This window comes from Pipra filicauda, unplaced genomic scaffold (genome assembly GCF_003945595.2).
Source record: "Pipra filicauda isolate LSUMZ 115617 unplaced genomic scaffold, ASM394559v2 scaffold23_size5868930_pilon, whole genome shotgun sequence".
Lineage (NCBI taxonomy): Eukaryota > Metazoa > Chordata > Aves > Passeriformes > Pipridae > Pipra > Pipra filicauda.
This window is the reverse complement of record NW_024104354.1, coordinates 4,633,097-4,655,282: the sequence shown is the minus strand read 5'-3', so window position 1 is coordinate 4,655,282 and position 22,186 is coordinate 4,633,097. Positions and strand designations below refer to the sequence as shown.

The following is a 22,186-nucleotide window of genomic DNA, read 5'->3' as shown; positions in this document are numbered from 1 at the left end:
AATAATACAGGGGAACGGAGCCCAACGGAGCTCTTCCCCTTAAGCAAATAAGTGAATAAAGCCATTACTGTGGTTCAGTAATCACAGTTATGGGGACTAGAAAAATCACCACAGTCCACTGGCCCTGTTATGAGTGCAGCTGAAAAAAATATTTAAATGGTGACAGCGGCAACTTTCTAAAATTAGTATGTCCAACTAGCCACCTGCAAACCAAAATCACCAGTTTTGATACTTTTGGGCATCAGAATCAATGTCTGTAATTAGGCGGACACAGAAAACTTGACAAAATGAACTTGTACTTGACCTATTAGTTTATTTCAAAAACCTTCTGTTCATTAAACTTACATACATCAGGGAATGTTGTCAATATTTGATCCTTTCTCTGTTATTCAACAATGTGGTCTATGTCAAAGGTAACCAAAGAAACTGAAGGGAACAAAAGAAACACCTTCACTAACTAATCAAGGGAAATGCTTTCATAGTTAAATACTTCAAACAAAAGTGCACCACCATTTTTCAGAACAAAACTGCTTAACTTTACCTTAGAGGTAATTTAAAGAGTGTTATTGCAGTCGTCTCTGACTGAAATAAAGAACCATTTTTTTTACAATTCTTTCATATTACTCTTTCCTCGGCCTTAGGCATTTAAAGCTGGTCAGCTACTTAGGCATTAAAAGGTCAATTTTCAAGGCATTTTGGTTTGCTAATTTCCAGTTAGAATATTAAGCCATGTTCCAAATTTACTGTGAATCATCTCAGTGCTAAGGAAGTTAATGGAGTGCAATCTCTAAATTAGGGCAAGCAGGCAAATTTATAGAACTCTTGATTTTTCACTTAAGCACACAGACTTTTGTCTCCATCCAAACTGTATAAATTTTCCTCAAGATTTTCTGTCCTTGTATCTTTTCCAGCAAGAACTTCGCAATGTCTGAGTAAATTTTGATGAATTGTTGATTGGCTTGAAGTCTTCATATATTTTAGTGAGATAGACATAGAAAGGACCAGAAGTCTAGATAGGGCAAATTACTCTGGGCATGGTTTTGCCAAGCAGACAGCCACAATGGCATGACAAGGTGGGATTTAGTGCTCTAATGCCTGCTTGTTCTAATATTGGCAAGCCCAAACAGTTACCGATGCTACCATATAGGCTATATTGCTCAGAACACATGGCCTCCTGTTTTCTCTCTCTTCAAAATCAAAGCTGTGTAGAGGAAAGAACAATAAGGTCCTAAAAGGAAGGAAAAAGGCGTGAATTTTCAACATGACTGGAATAGGACAACAGATCACTACCAAATTAAGCACAATTAATTTTCCCTATATTGCCACATATACAATTCACTAGGACAAAAGCCTACACTCTCTCTGAAATCCTTTTTACATTCACATAAGATGTGCACATTAATGGATCCTGGGATGATTTTTAAAATTCCTTTGAACATCCTATGTTTCTCCAGGAGAAGAAAAGTTGTAAGACAAGATCAGGCTGATGTTGAAGAAGTGCCTCTTTACTCCTTTTAACCTAGACATGCTACTTAAAGGTAACATTTATCATCATTACTGCACTATGCATCCAGCAACAGCCTAACAAAGGGTGCAAAAATTCCAGGATAACAGACACTGTCTTTCTGAAAGTTCAGAGTGTGAGAAGCATCCATGTTTCTCTCACACTGTGGGAAGGAACAAGCCAGGCTCTGTGCATATCATTCAGATGGCCCACAATACCGAGTCAAGTGATGGCAAAAACATACTTGCAACGCCACGTGTCTACGATTTTGGGCACAATCGTGATCATACCTCGATGCAATATTTCCGTACTAGATGCAGCTTGTTGCCAGAGTGCAAGTAAACTTTGTAACTGACTGCCACGAGTCAGTCGGGGAACAGTAAATGAGCAAGTGGCTCAGGCACTCTAGTCTAGGAGAAGAGTAAAAGAGGAGTGTGGCTGCAGCACTGGGTACAGCGGTGTTTGTTCTCCTGCCTTGAGTGAAAGTAAACAAGTCCATTGTTATTTGACTTTGCCAAACCTCAAAGTATAATACTAGAAGGAAAAATAAGTTTTACAGAATATTGAGCATATATAACCCTTTTCTTCCCTTCATAAATTGTATGTTACAGTAGTTGAAATTACCAAAGTGTTTACAGTATGCTATATATAAAATGGCACATTTAAGCTTTTTAAAGGGATTGGAACATTTCAGAAATGTCTCTGGTGCTGAAAAAGGCTAACATATTACAAATCATATAATATTTTAATTCAGAAAAAAATATGTTTGGGTATTTTGACCTAGCATAAGGGTTAGGAAACCGAACGAGTATGCCATGAAGCATGACTGATAAATCAGTCGAGCTAGTCTGCTTCAGATACATATTGTGCAAGGCATTATCGCTGCAATCAGTCACAAAAAATGAATATTTAAGTATTTTTTACATTAAATACTACGCCTGTGAACCTATGTAAAAGATATACAAAATATAAATGTCATCAGGACTGTATATTTCAAACTTCTTAAAATAAACATGAAGTATATATATACGTAGGCATATAGGTTGCAATTTCAATGTCAACACTAGCACGGTTTGTCTCTTCTAAGTACAGGTCTGTATACTTCCTAGTCCAACACATGCACCTACAAACACATGATCATGCATACAGCTTTACGTTCTGCTGTTTGCAGAAGAGTCAGAATATACAGCACTATACATTGTTTTGACTCAAAATTGATTGGCAAATTAAGGAAGATGCCATTCAAAATAAATTCCTTGTGAACTACTACCAAAAAAAACCCAGAGAAAACCAGGGGTATAGTTATTTCATCTCAATAAAAACACTGAAGACCACAGTGATGATGACCTAAGATTCAGAATGCTTTGTCCAGCACGTGGTGGGGGTCACTCTTGGACAAAATACAATAGTGTAGAACTGGTTGCTATGACACATACCAAACACAGTTATAATGAGGCGTAGAGCTTTCACAACACCATCCAACCCAGCTCTGGGTTCAGACTACTGAGGTCTCTGACCGAAAGGAGACAGAGCAGTTGTACACCGTTCTTCTCACAGCAGGTGGTGCTGAGGGGGATCTAGATGCCCATCTGGAAGGTAAGCGTCGATTTGCTGGCCGAGCGGGACGGGAAAAACCCTTCTCACTTGAACATTTAGCTGGCACACAGATCTGGAACACAAAGGCAATTCCTTGCTTTAACAAGTTAAGGCTTTTGCGGAATGCAGCGGGAATGCAGGAAGACATTTGTGGTGACCTCAGAACAGGTGGTCGGAAGCTATTAAAAGGAGAGCAGTCATGTACAGAATGCAAAAGAATAGCTATTTCTATGTACTGAGATTCTCACATCAGTTGTGGTTTAAAATACATGGAGACAAGTGTCAGACACAAGGAAAGGTATAAAATGTTAGTGCAAGACAAAACTGACATTTACTTCTTATTTATTTTAATTTTTGGAAGGTTTTTTTTGTCAATGAACACTGCAAACTATTTTAAGTATAGAACTCAGAATACCATCTTATATTACTGAAGTATGATCTACATATTTTTCAGGTATTTTTTGATAGATCCTATTTCAGCAGTCACATAGTCTGTCAAGAACTCTGTTTCCATTAGTGCAGTGTGAAGCTGTTCACACTTGGTAACTAATGTTTACATATTAATACAGTGTTATGTCTACCTGCAGAGCTTTAGGAAACCCAAAAGATTTTGATCATAGCTACAGTGATATGAACTGGAAATAATGAACATAAACCACATGCCTCATGCCATATATAGTTCTTTACAGCTCTGTGACATGCATGCTGTTGGACCTAAAATGGTAACTCCTAATCAGGCAGTATTCTACATTTAGTTTGTTCAGATAGAAATGACAATATAAAGTGTGAGCCTATGGAGAAATAAAATCTAATTGGCTTAATAAAGTTATTCTGGGCTTACATCAGTATAAACTCAGTCATTATTTAGTCATTATTTCTTTCCTCCATTGCTGAAAAATTGTTTTCCTGTCAAAAGTTTATCAGATGAAAAACAAATGGTAAACTTCATGGGTTTTTCTTTCTTTGCTGTAGTAAAGATGTGTCTGCTAAGAAAGAGATGTTGCTTCACTGCAAGGCTGTCAGAAAGACATGTGGAAGAAAATCTGCATGGTCAGATTCTCAGCTGCTTAAATCCACATAGCTCCACTGAAGTCTGTGAATTTGTGACAGTTTAAAGCATACCAGCTGACAGTCTGAACCCATTTAAGTTTCTCAGCTCAAAACACACCTGCCTTCTCCTTTTTGAGATTCTAAGGGGCATATCTATCTGTGTTTGTTGGTCAAGGAGCACTTCAGGAAAAAATATTTTTCTTTCTTTGTGGACTTTTACAGAACCTGCAATTTATAGTATATTTTCCAAACCATCTGTTTCTCTCTTCATTAAGAAAGAATGTTGGCAAAGGAAATATTTCTAAACTTCTGCAAATAAAATTCAGCCAAATATAAATTAATTAGTCATGTCATGATCTTCTGTTTCTGTTAGCGTATGTTTGAATATATAGGAGAAGCTGGTACTGAGACATGAGTAAGAGGAGGTCACTTTATTACTGGAAAATTTCTGGAATTACAATATCCCTTGTCATAGGCAGTTCCAAGGAAATCCTGAACCAAGCAGCACCCTGGATGCTGAAGAATGCTATCTAAGACCTCCAGGGTTTTGGACATGGATAAGGGTGCTTAAGTCCTTAGAGAAGGCTTATGAAATAACTAAAGGAAGGAAAGATGGGGTTAAAACCTGATTGCACTTCTCACTAGTTCAATCCTTGCATAACTGCATTGCAGTTAAAATACAGCTTTATAGAACAGCAGCAGGGATCAAAATCTGGCACGTCTCCACTCTTACTTATATGCTTCTGCCCTTCTACAACTCTATAATCTGCAGAGGAAATGCTCCTGATTCATCCAGATCTTGGTTTAAAATGTCTATTTCTATATAATTATTTACAATACAATGTTAGCCTGCCTCATTTTAGAATCTGAGGTTTGGGATGAAACAATTTTTCTGGTCTTGCCATTCTTATGAACCTTACCTCTGGTAACTTCTGTCTCTCTTTTCCTTGCTTGAGTTGCTGCCCAATATGCTTGGCTGAATTCCTCGGAAATTCTTGCTTTTCTTGCTCAATCTGGAGAATTTCTAAATACTGACTCAGTTTCTCGCAACCCCCATCAGTGAATTCAGAATTTGCCTGTGTCCACTTATCTTTGCAGCATTTTGCATTACACGGAGAAGTCACTGTTGATTTTTCATAGGTTTTCAAAAGCTTTTCAACAACACCATAGTTTGACCTTGAGTCAGCTGAACGCGGGCGACCGGATAAATTACTTGGTCTCCAGTCATGCTCCTGGAGCATGTGCCTATAACCACTAGTATTTGGAAGTCCATTCATTTGTTTTTGTTGCCCTGCTGTCCTGACAGCTTTGCTGGGGTTGCTAGCTTCTTGCTCCTTGGCTACAGAGAGTTTGGGATTTGAAATACAAGACGTATTTACAGTGTCTGTCCTGCTAGTAGCAGAGTCACACAGTGGCCCACAGGGTTTGTGATCTTCTGATGCTGTTTGAGGCACCTGGTTTTGTTGCAGAGCATTGTTATGTTTATCTGTGTGAAATACAGTCCGATTAAACTCATCGATCTTTGCTGCTAACATTTCATTTCTTTGGGTCTTTCCCAAAGTATATCTGGTGTCTTCCAAAAGGTCACTGTGCAGGGTAGCGGGGGTACAAAAGTCATTACTGTAAAAAGGGCTGCTGTGAGACTTGGGGTTTTGTTTCTGGTGCATCTTGGTGCTTTGGGCCATATTTCCATCTGAACAACTCTTTTGGGCTGACAGTTGGAAAGGCTCACTTCTGTTGTCTTTCCCAAGTTTGACCACATCATACGCCCATGTGTTATGGCAGAAACTTGTTGGAACTTTGCACTCATTTTTGGTTACAGGAACCGCAGCAGTTACCATCACAGGAACTTTCACAGCCTGCCCTTCATTTGCACAGGCTGCTGCAGATTCACTCTTGTTTACAGGTGAAGAATTCTTCAGTTTCCCTCCACTCCAACAGTCCTGAACCTTGCAATTGCTTTTGATGCCTGAGTCTCTTATTGGTGCTTCAGAAAGCTGTACAACTGCAGAAAGTGAGTTTGTTAGGTGCCGAGAAGTGCTCCGTGGAGGAACTGGTGGAGCTTCTTTCCTTTGCCAAGGTCTGAAGTCTGTTCCTATGTCACCAGTAAGATCACCATAAGACATGTCCTTCAAAGCCTTGGTGGAGCTCATCAGATTCTTCCTATTATTGTGTTCCTCTGTTTCAAAAGCAACTGAAGTCTGTGATTCATTGCTGGACACATGGTTCATCTCAGGCAGAATAACCGTGTTTTGGGTTTCCTCAAATTCCCCCAGGAAAGGAAGTGATTTCATTCTGGAAATAACAGAAGTGTTTTAGGGACAAGCAATAAGGATCCCTCCAGGGGACCTCATCATGGATTCATTCCCCCATGAGCAGGCGTTTTAACACTGGCTGCCTAAAGAGATTTGGGAGCAGTTTTGCTGCAGCCGATACACCCAGCATAACTGAAACATACATGAAGAATTTGAAGAAAGATCAAAACAAGGAATTTGTATTCCTGTCCTGTGCCACTAAAATTCTTTTCCTGAGTTTTTCAAATGATTGTTCATTTTCTTACCTATCCTAAAATAAGGACAGAGGAATCCTGTGAGTTCTAATAACTCCCATGAATCTACCTGATTATAAACTGACTGAAGCAAGCTTCAGGACACAGTGCCTCCCTTGTATAGGTTTCCTAACCTTACACATGACAGTAAAAATGTCTTTTGAGATCTGTTAAAAAATCACCTTTAGAAACTACACGTCAGCTATGAATCTAATTGCTTTAAAGATACAAACACTAGCCTAGCTACAATAATAAGCCAACTGACGGCATGGGGGAGTGTAAGAAGCCCCTCTTCTCTTTGGGAGCATCTGAGAAGAGCTTGCCATGATGCACACTTCCATGGGGTCTCAGCATAGCTGCAACAGCCTTTTTCAATCTCTTTCATGAGCACCCCATCACACCAGCAGTTCAGTCTTACCTGAGAATTTCTGCACACCTCAAGAAGAAGACTGGTATTTAGCTTGCTAAAGAAGACCACAAATATTGAATTTTTAACACATAGTGGAATGTTCATTTGCCATACCTTTCAGGGGCTGACTTGCTATCTCTCCATTAGTACAATGTATGGGGTTCTTCCTTCTCTTGCCTTCTTTGCACTCTTGAGTTGTCAGTTCCTGATATATCCCCCATGCTTATGGCTAGATCTGGGCTTTAAGTAAGAAACTTCCCAGCCTGACAAACACATACAGTGTTGTATAGAACTGCATGAAAATGGGATCAGGGTAGATAGAACTATCTGTTCACTTTGCAAATCCTCCATATAGCCATTAGAAACAAGTATAATTTCATCTCACAGAAATACTAATTTCAATTTGCAGGTTCTGGAGAAAAACTCCATTTTGCTAATAAAACACGCTCTTTTATCATATTTCAGTAAATTTAATTTGAATGTTTTATGCTGAGCACTGAAACACGAGGATGGCAGGAACTGCCCAACTCCTAATAAATCCAATAGCAAACCCAGCTTCAAAGTGAACAGCAAAAGGAGCACAGTCTCATTATTAATTTTCTTCCTGTAATGTAAGAATTCCAAATATGTTTTTACCTTCTGTGGTTGGACCTCTTTCGAATTTCTTCTTGATAGCTGCATAATTCTTCACTGACTCTGGCAAGTTCTTTAAGAGCCTTTATAAATATAAAAACAGTCCTTTAATATAAGTGTTTTAAATGGTATCTCCAGTATTATTTTGAAACCTGTGGTCATTCGCATTTCAGACTCACAGCAGAGGAAAGTGGCACAAGAAAAAATATAAAAATGCCCCCACAGTAGGAAGAGAGGTAAAGAGCATGCTGTTAACACATTTAAATAGTGAGAGGACACTCACTGATAGCAACCGAGGAGGAAGTAGTGACTTGCTGGAAAGCTAAAACGAGGGAGATCAGTTCTTTAGGTTAACCTGGCAGGCCAAAGTCCTCAGTATTTTCCTCACCCTTGTAACTGAAACATGCTCACACTTTACTTACTACATTGAGATCACCAATATAATTCTTGGTATTTTTCTTGGAAGGCTTGGTGCTGTGGCTGTCTTCAAGTTCCTCATGGTTCTCAAAGGCCAGATTGTCCATTAACAGAGTATTGTTTCTGCTCCTGGCTCTGGTTTCTTTACATTCGTGTCCTGTTTTACCGAGCAAACTCCCTTTTTCCATTTTGTCATTTTCCATATTGTGTTGAAAGTTCAGCTCCACTGTGTCACTCTCTTGCAAAGTAGGGGAATGCATAGACAGCTGCAGCATCTTGCTCTGAATGGCATTGTTATCACGGACATTCATATTGCTCTCCCTTCTAAGTCTTACCTCCTGGTAGAGCTGAAAAAACAATAGAGCCTTCTATTAAATCATGGTATTCTAATGAACTTTATGGTAAAAGTACATATTTATCTTCTGTTGTTAACAATGCTTCACTCAGTAGCACTGACTGGAAAGTTTTTATACATGTGTTTGTAGAAAAGTGCTGAGTCACCTACTGTAATAGCTCACACACCATTATTGTCACCGGATAAGGAAAGGGCTGTTACCATCCACAAACTCTTTGCCATGGTTTTAACCATGGTTGGAATTGGAAGAGATCAATGAGATCAATGGCCCTGTCTTGAGCTGGAAGCCGTATGGTTGTCTTCCAAGTAATCTTATTGCACTTGTGGTGGACACAGCCCTGACCTGATGGATAGGGAATGTGGGGGAATGTGAGGGAGGGAGAGGGTTCTGGCTATGTTACAGCCTATTAAAGTATATTAGTTGAAGGAGAGAAAGTGAATTCACATCAAATACAGTGCCATCTGCACTATAGCAGACTTTTCTGGTTCTCAGGCAAGTGGAATTCTTCCCTCTGACTGGAGTGATAAATCAGTACTGCAGAATAGTATTATTTGGCAATGCACTGTCACGCTCTTCTTTCTTGCTATCTGCTGAGATCCAGTGGCTTCATTTGTAAATGAAAAAGTGTTAATTCCTGTCGTCCAGCCCATTCAAACTAGGAACCGTGATAAATTATACATTAGAAAAAAATAGTAACATCATAAAAATCTCTTCTGCTTACAGTATAATTCCCAGTGCCAAGAATCCCATGGCTCTTTATAAACCTTCATTCTTAACTTGCTCTTACAAAGAAAGCACAGAGCAGGCACCTCTGAACAGCCATCTGCCTGCCCTCTCACAGTGCACGAGGCCACCACAACAGCTTTTGAAAGGACAGTGAAAAAGAATAACATGAAGAACATGTGGCTATTTCATGGGTAGTGCTGTGGATGACAAGTATTCTCACGTTCAGAGACTTAACACTTGACCTCATCCTGGGCTTTCAGATTTCACTTCCAAAGCCCAGCTGCTCATGGAAACTGAAGGCTGAACTTTGCCATTTCCAAGAAATTGAGAGCTTCATATGGATTCAGCATAGCAGTAAGAAGGAAGGATACCATTCCATAACTATAATATCATCTCCTATACCACACAAGTCTTCCTGGAGGAATCCAGGAATTAAGTTAGATTTTGATGGGCTAGAGAAAACTACCAAATAAAAATGCAAGCTGATAAGGTAGCGAAAATTTTATTGAGGAAATCTTTCTACAGATGATTGCATTTTAAAGGTATCTATCTCCCCTTTTCTCCAGGCATGTGGCTTTTGGAGAAGAAATGTCAGGCAACTGAAATCAAGAGCAGCTATGACATATCTTAAGAGGAGACCTTAGATTACCAGCAACCGTGCAGTATCACCTGCAGGTTTGTCTGGTCCTGCAGTACACAGCAATTTGCTTCATTCTCTTCTCCTCAGCCCCATTCCATTCTTCATCGCTTTTTCTGTCTCAGTCATGCTTTCCTAATCCATATGCTGATAAAGAACATGATGAAAACAGTCTTTGTTCACATTGTCAGAACTACTAATAGCCAGAATACCTTTTCATTACCATCATTCCAAAACACTTCATATACCTAAGAAAATGAAATTCAACTACATATACAGATCACATTACTAATTTTTGGAGTATTCTCACCTTGGCAGTGAAATTAGGTACGACTCCACAGAAAAGTCCTAACACAAAAGGAAAAATGTGGCAAAGACCATCATATTAAAGTCTGCAAGTAAGAATTGTGGGTAAAATATAAGAAAGCTGACATTATGGAGTTATGCTGCAGGCTGGTTTAATGGGCAGTGTATGCCTTATGCCTGTAATTCCTTTGGCTCTGACCATTTTACTTCTCATACTTTCATGTCAGCAATCTCTGCCATACATTCCTGTGTTGCTCAGCCACGGGACAGTGTTGGCAGAGAGCAAGAAAAAACTACTCCATGTGTATATTAGATGAAAAATGTGAAAAGTTCACTAATGAAAAAACTTGCCTCTATACGTAGCCGGACTCAGTTAATGCATTATAGTGCCACAGAGTTCTGCTGCAGGGACAATTTGGGGATAAAAGAATAATAAATAATTGCTATAACTATTTCTGGAAGGAGATGCATTGCAAATGGCAGGGAGTGAGCGTTTGTTAGTATGTGTAAACACAAGTGGTGCCAGGATTTTCATGCTATTTACTTTACCTGTTTCCTCTCCTAAAAGCCATCCATAAATGGAACAGGTTCTAGCCAGAATGATTCTATATCATGCAGCATTTAAAATATGTATTCTTTTTAATATTACCATTTACCCCAGCAGACATTGCCATATGATTCCTTTTTGCCAGATTATGATACCTAGATTTTTTTGTTACTAAATATGTATTTTACTAAACTCCATATTGTTCAGTATGTACTTGAAAAAAACTTGTATAATATAGGCAGTGTGGCTCATGCCCAGTAGAACTGGCAGCAGTATGTACAGCCAACAGTCTTATCGCAAACAAAGTGACATTTCACCCGCTGCTCTTTATTCATGACTGTTAAATGAGCAATTGCAAATACTGCTTAATCCCAGGTTTTTCATCCTAGCTATTAGAAACTTCCAGTGAGACATAAGAAACAGGATAAAATTTAGAAAAAAAAAATTGAAGTGATTCCATGTCACTTCACCCCAAGTGAAAATGGTAGTGCTCAGAGTTTTGTTTAGAAGTACCTCTTCTATTTTCTTCTGCATGATCTTCCATTGACATTCCCATTCTTTCCTTTCATTGTCAAATCTCTCCAGCAATTCCATCTTCTCTTTATTCCAGTTCCTCTCAGTATTCTCCAGTTGTTTATGCAGGTCCATGGTTACAGTCTGTGCAACACCAAAGAGAGCTCTGCTTTTTTTCTTTCTTCCCTGAATGTGTCCTGGAAGTTTATCAGAATAAGACTTACTTGTATTTGATTCTAGCTTTCAGGGAACAAAAACCAACAAAGCAATTTCACAAAATTCATAACTGAAATGTGCTTTCAGGAAACAGTATCATATGATTGCTTGATATTTATCTGGAGTGTGACTGAAATATGGATGAACTAAGTGTTACAGGACATAAACCCAAGGGCAGAGAGGCCCAATCTGGAAGGGGGAGGTGGGACATGCATTTAGCATCACAGAATTCAGTAACATCTGCCACAGTGGGCTTTGTACCATGGCCACTTTGCATCTTCCATTACTCTTCACTATAAACGTGTTTTCAATGAATTTGAGTCTGTATAATACTGAATGGCATTTCAGGACCATGGGATCCTGCAACATCTGCCCTTGAGGGCAAAAGTTATTTTAGGTTTGTCCAAAAGACAACTGCAAATGGAAAGGTATCATGTTTACTCATGCACTTCTTTCATGCATGCATGGAGCACAACAAAGACTGTGACATTCTTTTGGCAATTGAAGACTGTAAACTTGATATATGCAGAAAATTCTCGTGGCTATATGCTTTGGAATACATGAAGAAAAACAAGACAGGAAAGCTAATAACAGGTACAAACATATATACAGTAGAAAGCATCATTCTACTATATAAAGGACTATCAGTCTTTTTGGATTTACAAATCTAAATCTATACATGTTAGTTTCAGGACCAGCATAGGGAAAAATAGAAAATATTCTCCAATAGCACTAACTGCAATCTAGTTCAAAACCTTTCTCAGAATATTTAACTGATTTGTACTCTGGTTTCTTCTTCCCCTTAAGAAGTCTTTAATGTCTTAGTGTCTCTGAATGAAAAAATTATTATATGAACCACTAAATATTTGTATTTTAGGGGAAATATTTTAGACCTGCTCATGTGGCTTTGGAGCAAAGCAGTTACAGATTTTATGGACCTGGTGTTACTCTTGATTTCTTAGGCTTTACAATAGAAACCCCACTACCATCAGCACATTTACTATGCCAGCAGGACCAAAATAACACTCATTCATTCAGTTATGATAGCTCCTGTGGTATAATGGCTGGTACACATACATTGATACTTGAGTTTGTTAATTTTAGTTCTCAAAGCCAATTGTTGTGTTACTTGGGTGGACATAAATGTAGTTCTAGTGATAAAACACCTCTGCATTGCTTTGGTCCCCTGCCAGAAATCAAACGCGCAGACAAATGAATTACCAGAGGGTTAACTAGGGCTAAGACCACCCTACCTTCCTTTAATTTGTTCATTTCCCTGACTGACGATCAGTGACCGTAAACTCACAGGAACTGCTCATTTCATTGCATTTCATTTCTATGATACAGTGAAAATTTATTCCTAAGCTTCACACAAAGTTCTTCCCCATCCTATGTTATTGGACAAATCTTGTTGATTCAGCTGTGGCTACTGTGTAATCACCGTTTACCAGTGTCTGTGTTATTTCAGCTCACTGGGAAGATGATGCCAAACTTGAAGTAAGACTAGCAGAAGAGCTCAGATGAAACCCAACAGTTTACTCAGGTCTTTGGGTCATAGCAAGTCCTCCCAAAGGACCTCTCAAGCCATCATGGGCCCAATCCTAACTAAGGGCTTGCAAAACAGTTTACCCCAAGCACCTGTTCTTGGGCCTCTGAAATGGCAATCTGTCCCTCAACTGTCTACAAACAGATTTCAAACCCTCTGTCTTTCCCCTGCCCAAAAACATACAGGGCAGCTTTATAAAAACATGAAACTCCTTGAAACTAAGACCTGCTGAAAGACAGCACAGCATTCTCATCACAAGAGAAGCCAAGCGCTGGTTTGCTCCCGGTTTCTTAGGGAATGCAGCCAGGCTATAGAGGCTGCACCTCTCCAGGCCAGTGTTTCAGCTTTGTGCCAGACTTCAGTAAGTGTCGACCAAAAACAACTTGTAAAAAAATTCTATTGTGTTTAAGATCTGTTGCAGTCTAAACATCTATTGATAATGAATTTTAGAAACATTTCCATACTTTCTCACTTTGCTAATTCAAAGATTGCAATTTTTAGTACAGTCGTTAGCTTTTTGGCTACATTTATGCCTTTATAACCTTTCAAGATATCTCTGAGAAATAAACAAAACTCTCTGCTCCACTATAATATGGCCAGTCTTCGCGAGCGAAGATTTGGGAAAGGTCATTAACCCTTCCAGCCTGCGCAGTGGATTTTTAGGTGAGACACAGCGTGCGCTGAACTGAGCCCACCCTTTAGTCCTGAGGGTCATCTGCCGGGGCCGAGCAAAGCTTGGACAGTGGCAGTGAGGTCCCCAGGATGTAGGTTTGTTTAGAGTGACCTTCTCTTAGGTGGATTGCCTTCCACGGCTGACGAGCTCCACCTGCCCAGGGGGCCGGGAATTGAACCCAGGTCGCAGCGGTGAGAGTCAGACACTCTAACCACTAGACCACCAGAGGCTCCACTATAAACCTTATACAAACACATCTCAGAAAAAATTTTAAAAACTCCATGTGTAAATGCTGTGAAATCATGAACAAGACAGGCAGACATAATCTGTCAACAATTTGCACAAATGGTGATTTTGCTAGTGTACTCATAGTAATAATGACCATACTTTAATGAGCAGCATATTACTAGAAAGGTCAATACTGTATAGCATATTATTTTTACACATATAAGAATAGACATAATATGTACTCCTTTAAAGCATGAATACAGTGTTGAAAAGGCCCCTGGTGTTTTCTTAGTACTATTGCCATGTTTGCATTAATCTTAACAATCTTCAATTTTTTCATGTGGAACTCCGATTATAAAAAGAGATGAGACCATGAGAAGGAAATCAAGTCTTGAAAGAGGTTAGTTACAGAAGTTACAGATAGTCACTTGTAGCTCTAAGATTCACAAAAAGCTTGTATTGCTTCTTACACTTCTACAATTTCCTCTGAGAATTTTTCTGAGAAAAAACCACGTTTATTGATGTTAGCAGCTGAATGACTATACAGTTTTGCTCCTGTTGTACAGTGGATCAGTTCCTCAGAGAGTTTTAACTCCTATTTCTGCATCTCTTTCCCCTTTTTTTTTTTCTGTTTGTTTTGTTTTGGGGTGGGGGTGTTGCTTGCTTTTTCCCCTACTAGCAATAAAATCCAATATGCAGTCCTGGTAGTATCCCTCTGTCTGTATAGTGCACTAAGATGTCCCCATGGGTATTTCATGTGGCTTAAGCAATGCAAAGGCATGTAAAATGCCACATTATACTTTGCTCTGTAGATCAGAACAGTATCTGTGCTCTTGCAGTATTGGCAATTTCTGCATGTCCTAGACAAGGTCAGAAGCTCATTACAGCAGTCAAATTCAAGCAAATAATCAATTTTGTCTACATCAGCTGCATTTTCCTTTAGTCCTTCCTCCTTTCAAGCAAAAAACGTTTTAAGCAACAATTTGATGCTAGTCATTATTCCCTCATATCATACCCATTCCCTTCCCATCCACATTTTAAAAATGCAAAATAGTTTGCAAACAACCTCTATCAACTTCTGAAAATAATCTGTTTGACATCAGCCAAGATGTTACTTTTCAACAGATTTTAATTAGATTGGATGTACACAACCATTCAGAGACACAAATCTTCCCTTGTTTTTACAGAAAAAAATGAAATTAAATTATATTTCCAACAAAGTGCTGTATTTTGGATGACTAAGAAAATTGTAAACATATGTATTTGTTCAGTTATAATCATGTGCCATGTGTCACAATATTGTGTGCTTTATCCATAAAAAGAAAGTACAGTTGAGTGAGAGAAGGGAAAGAAACAAGAAATAGAGAGAAATGAGAGCCAGAAAGAGTGAAAGCAAGAAAGAAAAAGAGAAAAGAAAGAAGAGAGGGGAAAAAGAAAGAAGGAAAGAAGGAAGGAAAGAAAAAGAAAGACAAGTGGTCACAATGCTCCGTCATTCCTGTTCTGTTAATATATCTCTGCCTGCACTGAAGAAACTAACTGAACTAATGAAGTCTTTCTCTAAGAATAAAGACCATATATAACATACATGAACATCGCATTACACATAAATAACATTAGATGTTTAAATAACTGTTTGCTGCATCAGTAATATGCTTTCTTTTTTAATCTAAAGTGTTCAAAACCACTGATTTAAAATAAACTGCAACCATACCTTTCATGGAATAAGAAATCCTTTAGAAGTTTCTCTGTCCATTTCTAAGCAGCAGTGAAAGCAGTGAAACACATAACTAGCAGGGATCCAGTTCTGTGAATCTTGATCCTTAAAAGAAATAAGAAAGCTGAGCAAGACACAACCTTTCAACTGGGGCAGTATTTGTAACGCTCTTTGAATAACTCCTCAACTTCTGCAAACTGAAAAACAGTTCCGTTCAGCATCATCCCCGCAGCTGGCTTCCACGTGACGTCAGTGCATGGAGGATGGTTTTAAAGCCACCTCTTCCAGCCCCCAGCTCTGTAACTTTATATCTCTTCATATTTTGCGTAAACAACTCCAAGTCCAGGACATTTTTAGGTTTTATAGTGCAGTCCAGTCTTTAAAGCTTGCCAAAGCAGATAGTGTTAATATTAAAGCTATGACAATAGGCAATTTTAGGTTTCTTTTATTGTGGTCCAGATTTTTTGCTGTTTTCCAGACCCAGCTTTCAGGGTTTTATTTTTCAGTATAATTATTTTGAGCTTTGCAACTTGATCCTCATAAACTGCTTTTTAAAGGGAGTTTTGTTTAAAGCAGCAGAACAACAACAAAAGGTTTTGTCAGTTAACAGCTATCTTAAAGAGCTAAAAGCAAACCACTCCTCTCTAAAATCTTTTTCTGTACTCTAAATATGCTCTTACTTATGAAGTGTGGAATTATTAGGCACTGTGTAATCCTACTGTCTTGCATTCTGGGAATGAAAATAATGGTTTCTTTGGTATATACCCAAATATTCCCGATACTTTATAAGGTTTCTGGATCAGATTCTCCAGTCTGTTAAGACACTTGGTGTCTCAGCAAAGCAAAGCACTTGAAATTGGATGGAGAGTCTCCCTTTCACAAGGGAACTGATCTCCAGCATAAGTCTGGTAAGGAAGGTACAAAAACACCTTGGTCTGGATATAAATCACTGGGAGTGTCCATAGCAAGTGTTGGCATGGGGCAAGGTAAGGGAGTGTATGTGACAAAAATGATCCAGCAAGTCTAAGTCCACAGGAGACTCTGAAGCCAGCATGGCGAAAATTAGCTGCTCCCCCTGCTGAGCCACAGGCACAAGGAGCCCAGCTCACTCTTCCTATCTCTGCCCACAACTCTCCTGTTGCATTGTATGTTAAATTGCTTTCATTTTGCAACTGAGAGAGACCCTTGGGTGGAAGCTTCGCACACACATACCATTGCCCTGCTGGGTACTTGTGCTTGGATGTGTTTGTGGACAGTGACTGAGGCACAGTTAGTCACATTTCAGAGAACATTTTTCCCCACATGTACCTAGAGAAGGGCCCCAAAATACTTGACTCAGGCAGCATAAAACTGGATAAATCCTGCTATCAGATGGGTGTCTTCAAATGCACTAAGCAGGAGTGACATATATTTTTGTGGGCAGAGCAGCTGATGACAAGAGGATCAGTGAGACAAAGGGCATGATATGAGGTTTCACACAACCTTTGCTTAGTCAGCACTCTCGTCTTTAGAACAGTAAGTTTTTATCTGTGATAAAATCCATGCACAGTATAAAGATTTTAGCTCTGGGTGCATTTTATAGTAAATACCAAATCAGGTTTCAGGCAAAACACATTTTTTCTCCTTATATGGTCTAGCAGTAAGTCTTAGTGAATACATTACTGGGGTGCTTATTCTGCTCCTATGTAGCATAAATAACGGGACTTGGGATGTTTGTGAAAATTTTAAAGATGATTTAAAAATTGAACAAAGATGCCCAAGTACTCGACTGAATGTTCCTGAAGAAAATCCCCAGACTCTAAACTCTGAGGATTTAAAAATAAAGCAACAGTGTGACTTTCTTTTGTGACATTAGGACCCAAACACCAGCTGACATGGCTGGGGGTGAAGCTGGAGTGTCTGGGAGCAGAACCGAGCCCACAGCTGGAGGCCAGGTGCCACAGCACAGCCTCCTCCCTGAAGCCAGCACAGCTGCACCACTGCACATGAAGACAGACTCCTAAGACATGTTTTTTTACTCTTATCCGTCAGCATAGGCTATTATTCTTTAATATTGCTAACTCAATCCCTCTAGTCTTGCTGTGTGAACTCTTTGAAGTAAAAGGAGTAAAATTAAAGAAAACAATGGATTAAATCCCAGGCTTGAGTTGTCACTCAGGCAAAGGCCTACATTTCTGTCAGTGTGAAGAATTAGAAATGTGTGAGACTGAAGGGCTCATTAGGAGACAAGCACTGGACCCATCTCATAGGTCAAAGGGCCACATTAAACTCATCCTAATATGGGAAAGGCAGAATAAAATTGAGACAAAGAAAACATGTAGTGAGTTCTGAAAACCTGGGATCATTATTCTATATACCCTTAAGTGTAGCAGTAGTGACTTCTGCTTTTGAGGAAAAGAAGTTATTTAACAAAAATTGTCCCTACTGTCTCTCCTCCAGCAGCAGGGGCCAAAGCAGCAGATGTGGCTTTCTGGCCTCTGGCACAGGTAAAATAAGCAAGAAGATTTATCACGTTCAACATATTGCTTCCCCAGGAAAGCATATTTTGTCTATATCTGGCATCAGCTCTACTTGTGTCAAAAGTCAGCATCTCAACAAACAAAAGGTGCAAGGGCATTTTAAACAAGCCCTCTGCTAAATTTCTCTTCATCATGCAGGACTGGAGGCAAAGCAGCATGAGTTTCAGCATGGGCTATAATCTGATTACATACTCAGGGTAGTGTGTATTCTGGTTACAATAGTCTGTGCTCAAGACTGTTTCAGAGCATCTTCAGTTCTGCTGCACTAGTTTGATTATGGCACACCCATTGTGCTATGGCAACATAAACTAGTGACAAGAAGGAAGAGCATAGCTGTCACTCCAGTCAACCCATCTACAAATTAGATTCCTGAATGATGGACATCTTGGTAATCTTGGTATATACATTTCAGGAGTGTATATATACAACTGGTATATATATACACAAAACTGGTAGAAGGGAGTAAAAATTCTGTCTCCTCTTACTGTTGTGCACTTCTGAGATAGTAACATAACTCAGTGGAGAAACAGAGCAAACAACGTGTTATGTCATGTCGCTTCTCCAAGGTTACATTGGAAATCGGTGGCAGATAGTTTAGATGTTTACTTTAAATAGAGCCACTGTAATTTTCCTCATAGGCAACTGCATGTGTAATGGCAAAAGTTCGGTTTGAATATCACTTCCCCTGGCATTAAATCAGAGACAGGCATGTAAGCCAATGGGAACTATGTCCGTGATACTGATGCCTTTAGAAGTCTCCTACTCACCTATCAGATTCTGGGGAGATTAAGGGAAAGGGCATGTAATACCCTGAAGCTCTGCTTGTTTTCGTAAACAACTCCCAAAGTTCATGTGCAGTTCATCTTTTTTTATAACACATATCTAGACAGCCATGTTTCTGGCAATTTTCTATTTTCCAACTGCCAGGCATTTTTCTGCACTATAGCACCTGCTCTCTTCTGGTTTTGATTCTGAAACACTGGTGACATGTGTCAGCAGACACTTATTCTATCTCTAAACTGGAACTTCAGGCACAGATATTCTTGGTTGAAAGAAATATCTCTGATCCTAGAGAAGATGTTCATTCTAACTTCAAGGGAATTTTTCAGTAGCAGTAAAGAAAATATTTGCAGAGAGATTTTGTCAGGGCATTCAGAGCTGGCTCTAAATAGAAAACAAATACAATTGAGTTTATCTGGTTGCATTAAAGGAAAAAATACATCTTTCCCTAAATTACATAAAAATTCATTGGAGTTACTGCCAATTTACACAAATGTAAAAATGTCAGAACGAGATCTCTAGATGGAAGATTTTTCCTTTTGAAAGAACATGGAATTAATTCCTTGGGAACACAGGAAACAGAAAGTAATATTTCAGAGAAATGTTAAATTAAGGCAATCTCATGGTTCAAATTCAATGACTTTTTTTCCCCAGAATGTTAATATTTCACCAGAATGTTACAAAATGGGAACTGTGAATCTGCTAAGTGAGACCTGAACTGATAGGTAACCTGGCATATCCAGCTTTTTGCCACATGCAATTAAAATCTGTACTCTTCTTATAATTGCTCTTCAGAATTACAAGCTATGCAGCAGGCAGAATCAGTGAATCAGCAGTATTCTGTCTGTCTCTGCCCAGCCTGACTCCCCTGCATTCCTGCTAGAGGATGCTGATGTATTCAGCTGCATCTATTCACTCACCTGTGAAGTGGTCTTTGCCCACCAGGCCAGTAAATGAGTGAGCAGAGTCTGCTTTCTTTCTTGCAAGTATAATTGCTGCATTTCGTAATACTAAGTTCAATTTAGCAAGACAGAACATTTATTTCTTTGGCTAGATCTTGTCTTCTGGCAAAGAATAAATGTTCATACAGATTTTATTAGCTTTCTCAGCAACTTTTTAAATTATGCAATATCTGGAGTGAAACAGATAAGCCACTTCAATTCCTGCCTTCAAGGAGAATGAAAAAAGACAGGAAAAACACATCTCATTTCTCACTGAGATTTCTCTGTGGGGCTCCTCATCATTTTCCATGCTCGTCACTGAGTCAAAGACTGTGGGGAACTTCTAAAATAATTTTGTATACTTTGGTGTGCTTTTATTTCAGATTGTAGCCTGTACAAGAGCTCCCTAAATGTCTCAAAAGGTCTCAGCTTTGATTTGTTTTGTTGCTGCCCAGTGGAATTAGGCCTAGGAAATGTTCAGCTATATGCAAGAAAAAAACACTGTGAGAAAGCGATGGGGTTGTAACCGCCAGTGTTTGTGCAGAGATTAGCTCCATCTCTTGTCTGAATACATATGAAAGCAGCTTAGAAACTCCTCAAAATTAGTTTGGGCCTGACTTTCTTTTTATTTGGGTCACCAGTCAAGGCTATCTAATTATCTCATATGTATTGATTCTAATTTCCTTTAGACATATCTTGCTAAGTATAAAATAGATAATGACAGCATCCCCTGGCAGCAATAAGTATTTAAATCAAAGAGGTCAATAATTTAAATTATAAGGTTACTACACCTGCAGAGTATGATGAGGGAAAGCTAGACAAACAAGGAGAAAAATACAATATTTGTTTAATACCAAATATTTTGAGTTTACTATTTTTTTGTTCTTAAAACATAAATTTTATTGCTCCACCTCTGCTGCCCTTCGAGGATTTTCTCTCAAAGCGGTGTCTCTCAACAAGTAGCAGAGCACAACTCAGGTGTGGAGATGAACTTTTCTCACTGGGAATGGGTTAAGTGAACAAATTGCTAGCATAAGTCAAAGGGAATCCTTATTGCTAGCTGCTTTTTTTATTACCACTATTCATTATTAGATTATTTAACATGGCAACTGTAGAAAAAAATGTCTAATACACATACTTGTTCACCTTTGGAGAATTCACATTTGCGGGACTTAATGGTTTCAACATAGGCTGAATAAAACAGAAAAGAGAACTGAGCCCTGTTGGACATTTCAGATGAGGTTTTCACAGTGGGAGATCTACTGTTTGTAGGAACAGCCCATGTAAGTGTGAAAGAAAGGTAATGAGTCGCCTGTATTCTTAATTCAGCCTCTCATAAGCAAGACAGGAATATTCAGTGACTATTGATGCAGACCTATGCACACAAGCTTCCCTCACCTATGGTGGTTGGCTACCAACAGCATGGTTAGCTGGGGGTCACTCAGCAAGCCAAGAGTTACCATGTTCATTCAAAATTCGTTCTGAAACCTGGAGAATGTAAAGCTGTGGTAGCTACAGACTGGGAAATGTTATCTGATAAATTCAATATGAGACAAGGTGTCTTACATCGCTCTCATCAGTTCAAGTTAGACTCCAGCGTGGCCATTTTTCTAGACCATAGAGAGATGGTCTAGAAATGCAGCCAGCCCGTATCTCTCTGAAGACTCCTAAACTACTCTGATACCTCCTCCTCAGGCATCTCATTCTCAGGGGCTCCAGCTCCTAGACACAGTTCCAGAGTGCTTTATGTACCAAGCATTCTGATTTTGTCCCCTCCAGGGTGTCTAATCCATGTTAATACAGTCCTGGAAAACATCATCATCACAGTCATGCAAAACATATATACAAGCTGTGATATACAACTGCAGAATAAACATGGAATGCGATTTTACTATTCGTATGTGGCTAGAATACAAATTCTGTTTCTGGGAGTGGGAAGAGATAACAGAGTCCTCACACCCACTGTGTATATTTCTGTTTTGTTTCTGATTTGGTGCAAATTAATAAATATTAAAATGGTTTCAGTCACCCAGGAAACTTTTATCCAAAAATGATAAAACCAGAGAAAGTGAAAAATACCGTTGTCTGTTTGCTTACCTGGAACACTGTGGTGAGCAGGTTTCCTATTCAACTGGGTGACTTTTTGGTATGGTTTTTGCAGCTTTTTTGGTTTTTTTTTTGGTTTTGGCAAACAAGTAGTCTTCAGTGTTTTTACAGCAGTGGCTATTACAAAAACTATGTCTCTTTCACTTCTTATCTTGGAGGGTGGACAAAATAAACAAACTGAAAATAACACTACAATGAACAGTAAATGATGAATGACTTAC

General features: G+C 39.0%; 1 protein-coding gene across 3 annotated transcripts; it reads right to left on the bottom strand.

The window, feature by feature from the left end:
- Positions 1–293: 293 nt before the first annotated feature.
- On the bottom strand, positions 294–22,180 carry KIAA0408 (KIAA0408 ortholog). Of its 3 annotated transcripts, none has more exons than XM_027751225.2 (7): positions 21,957–22,180; positions 15,617–15,724; positions 11,243–11,439; positions 8,163–8,504; positions 7,744–7,823; positions 5,071–6,445; positions 294–3,173 (listed from the first exon to the last, which is right to left on the bottom strand). In XM_027751225.2, the coding sequence occupies exons 2-7, from the start codon at positions 15,621–15,623 to the stop codon at positions 3,000–3,002; spliced, it is 2,175 nt and encodes a 724-aa protein (XP_027607026.2). In that variant the 5' UTR covers positions 15,624–15,724; positions 21,957–22,180; the 3' UTR covers positions 294–2,999. The 3 variants fall into 3 exon arrangements, with proteins under 3 accessions (XP_027607026.2, XP_039237714.1, XP_039237713.1); XM_039381780.1 differs by having other exon boundaries at positions 8,493–8,504; XM_039381779.1 differs by having other exon boundaries at positions 11,243–11,386.
- Positions 22,181–22,186: the final 6 nt, after the last annotated feature.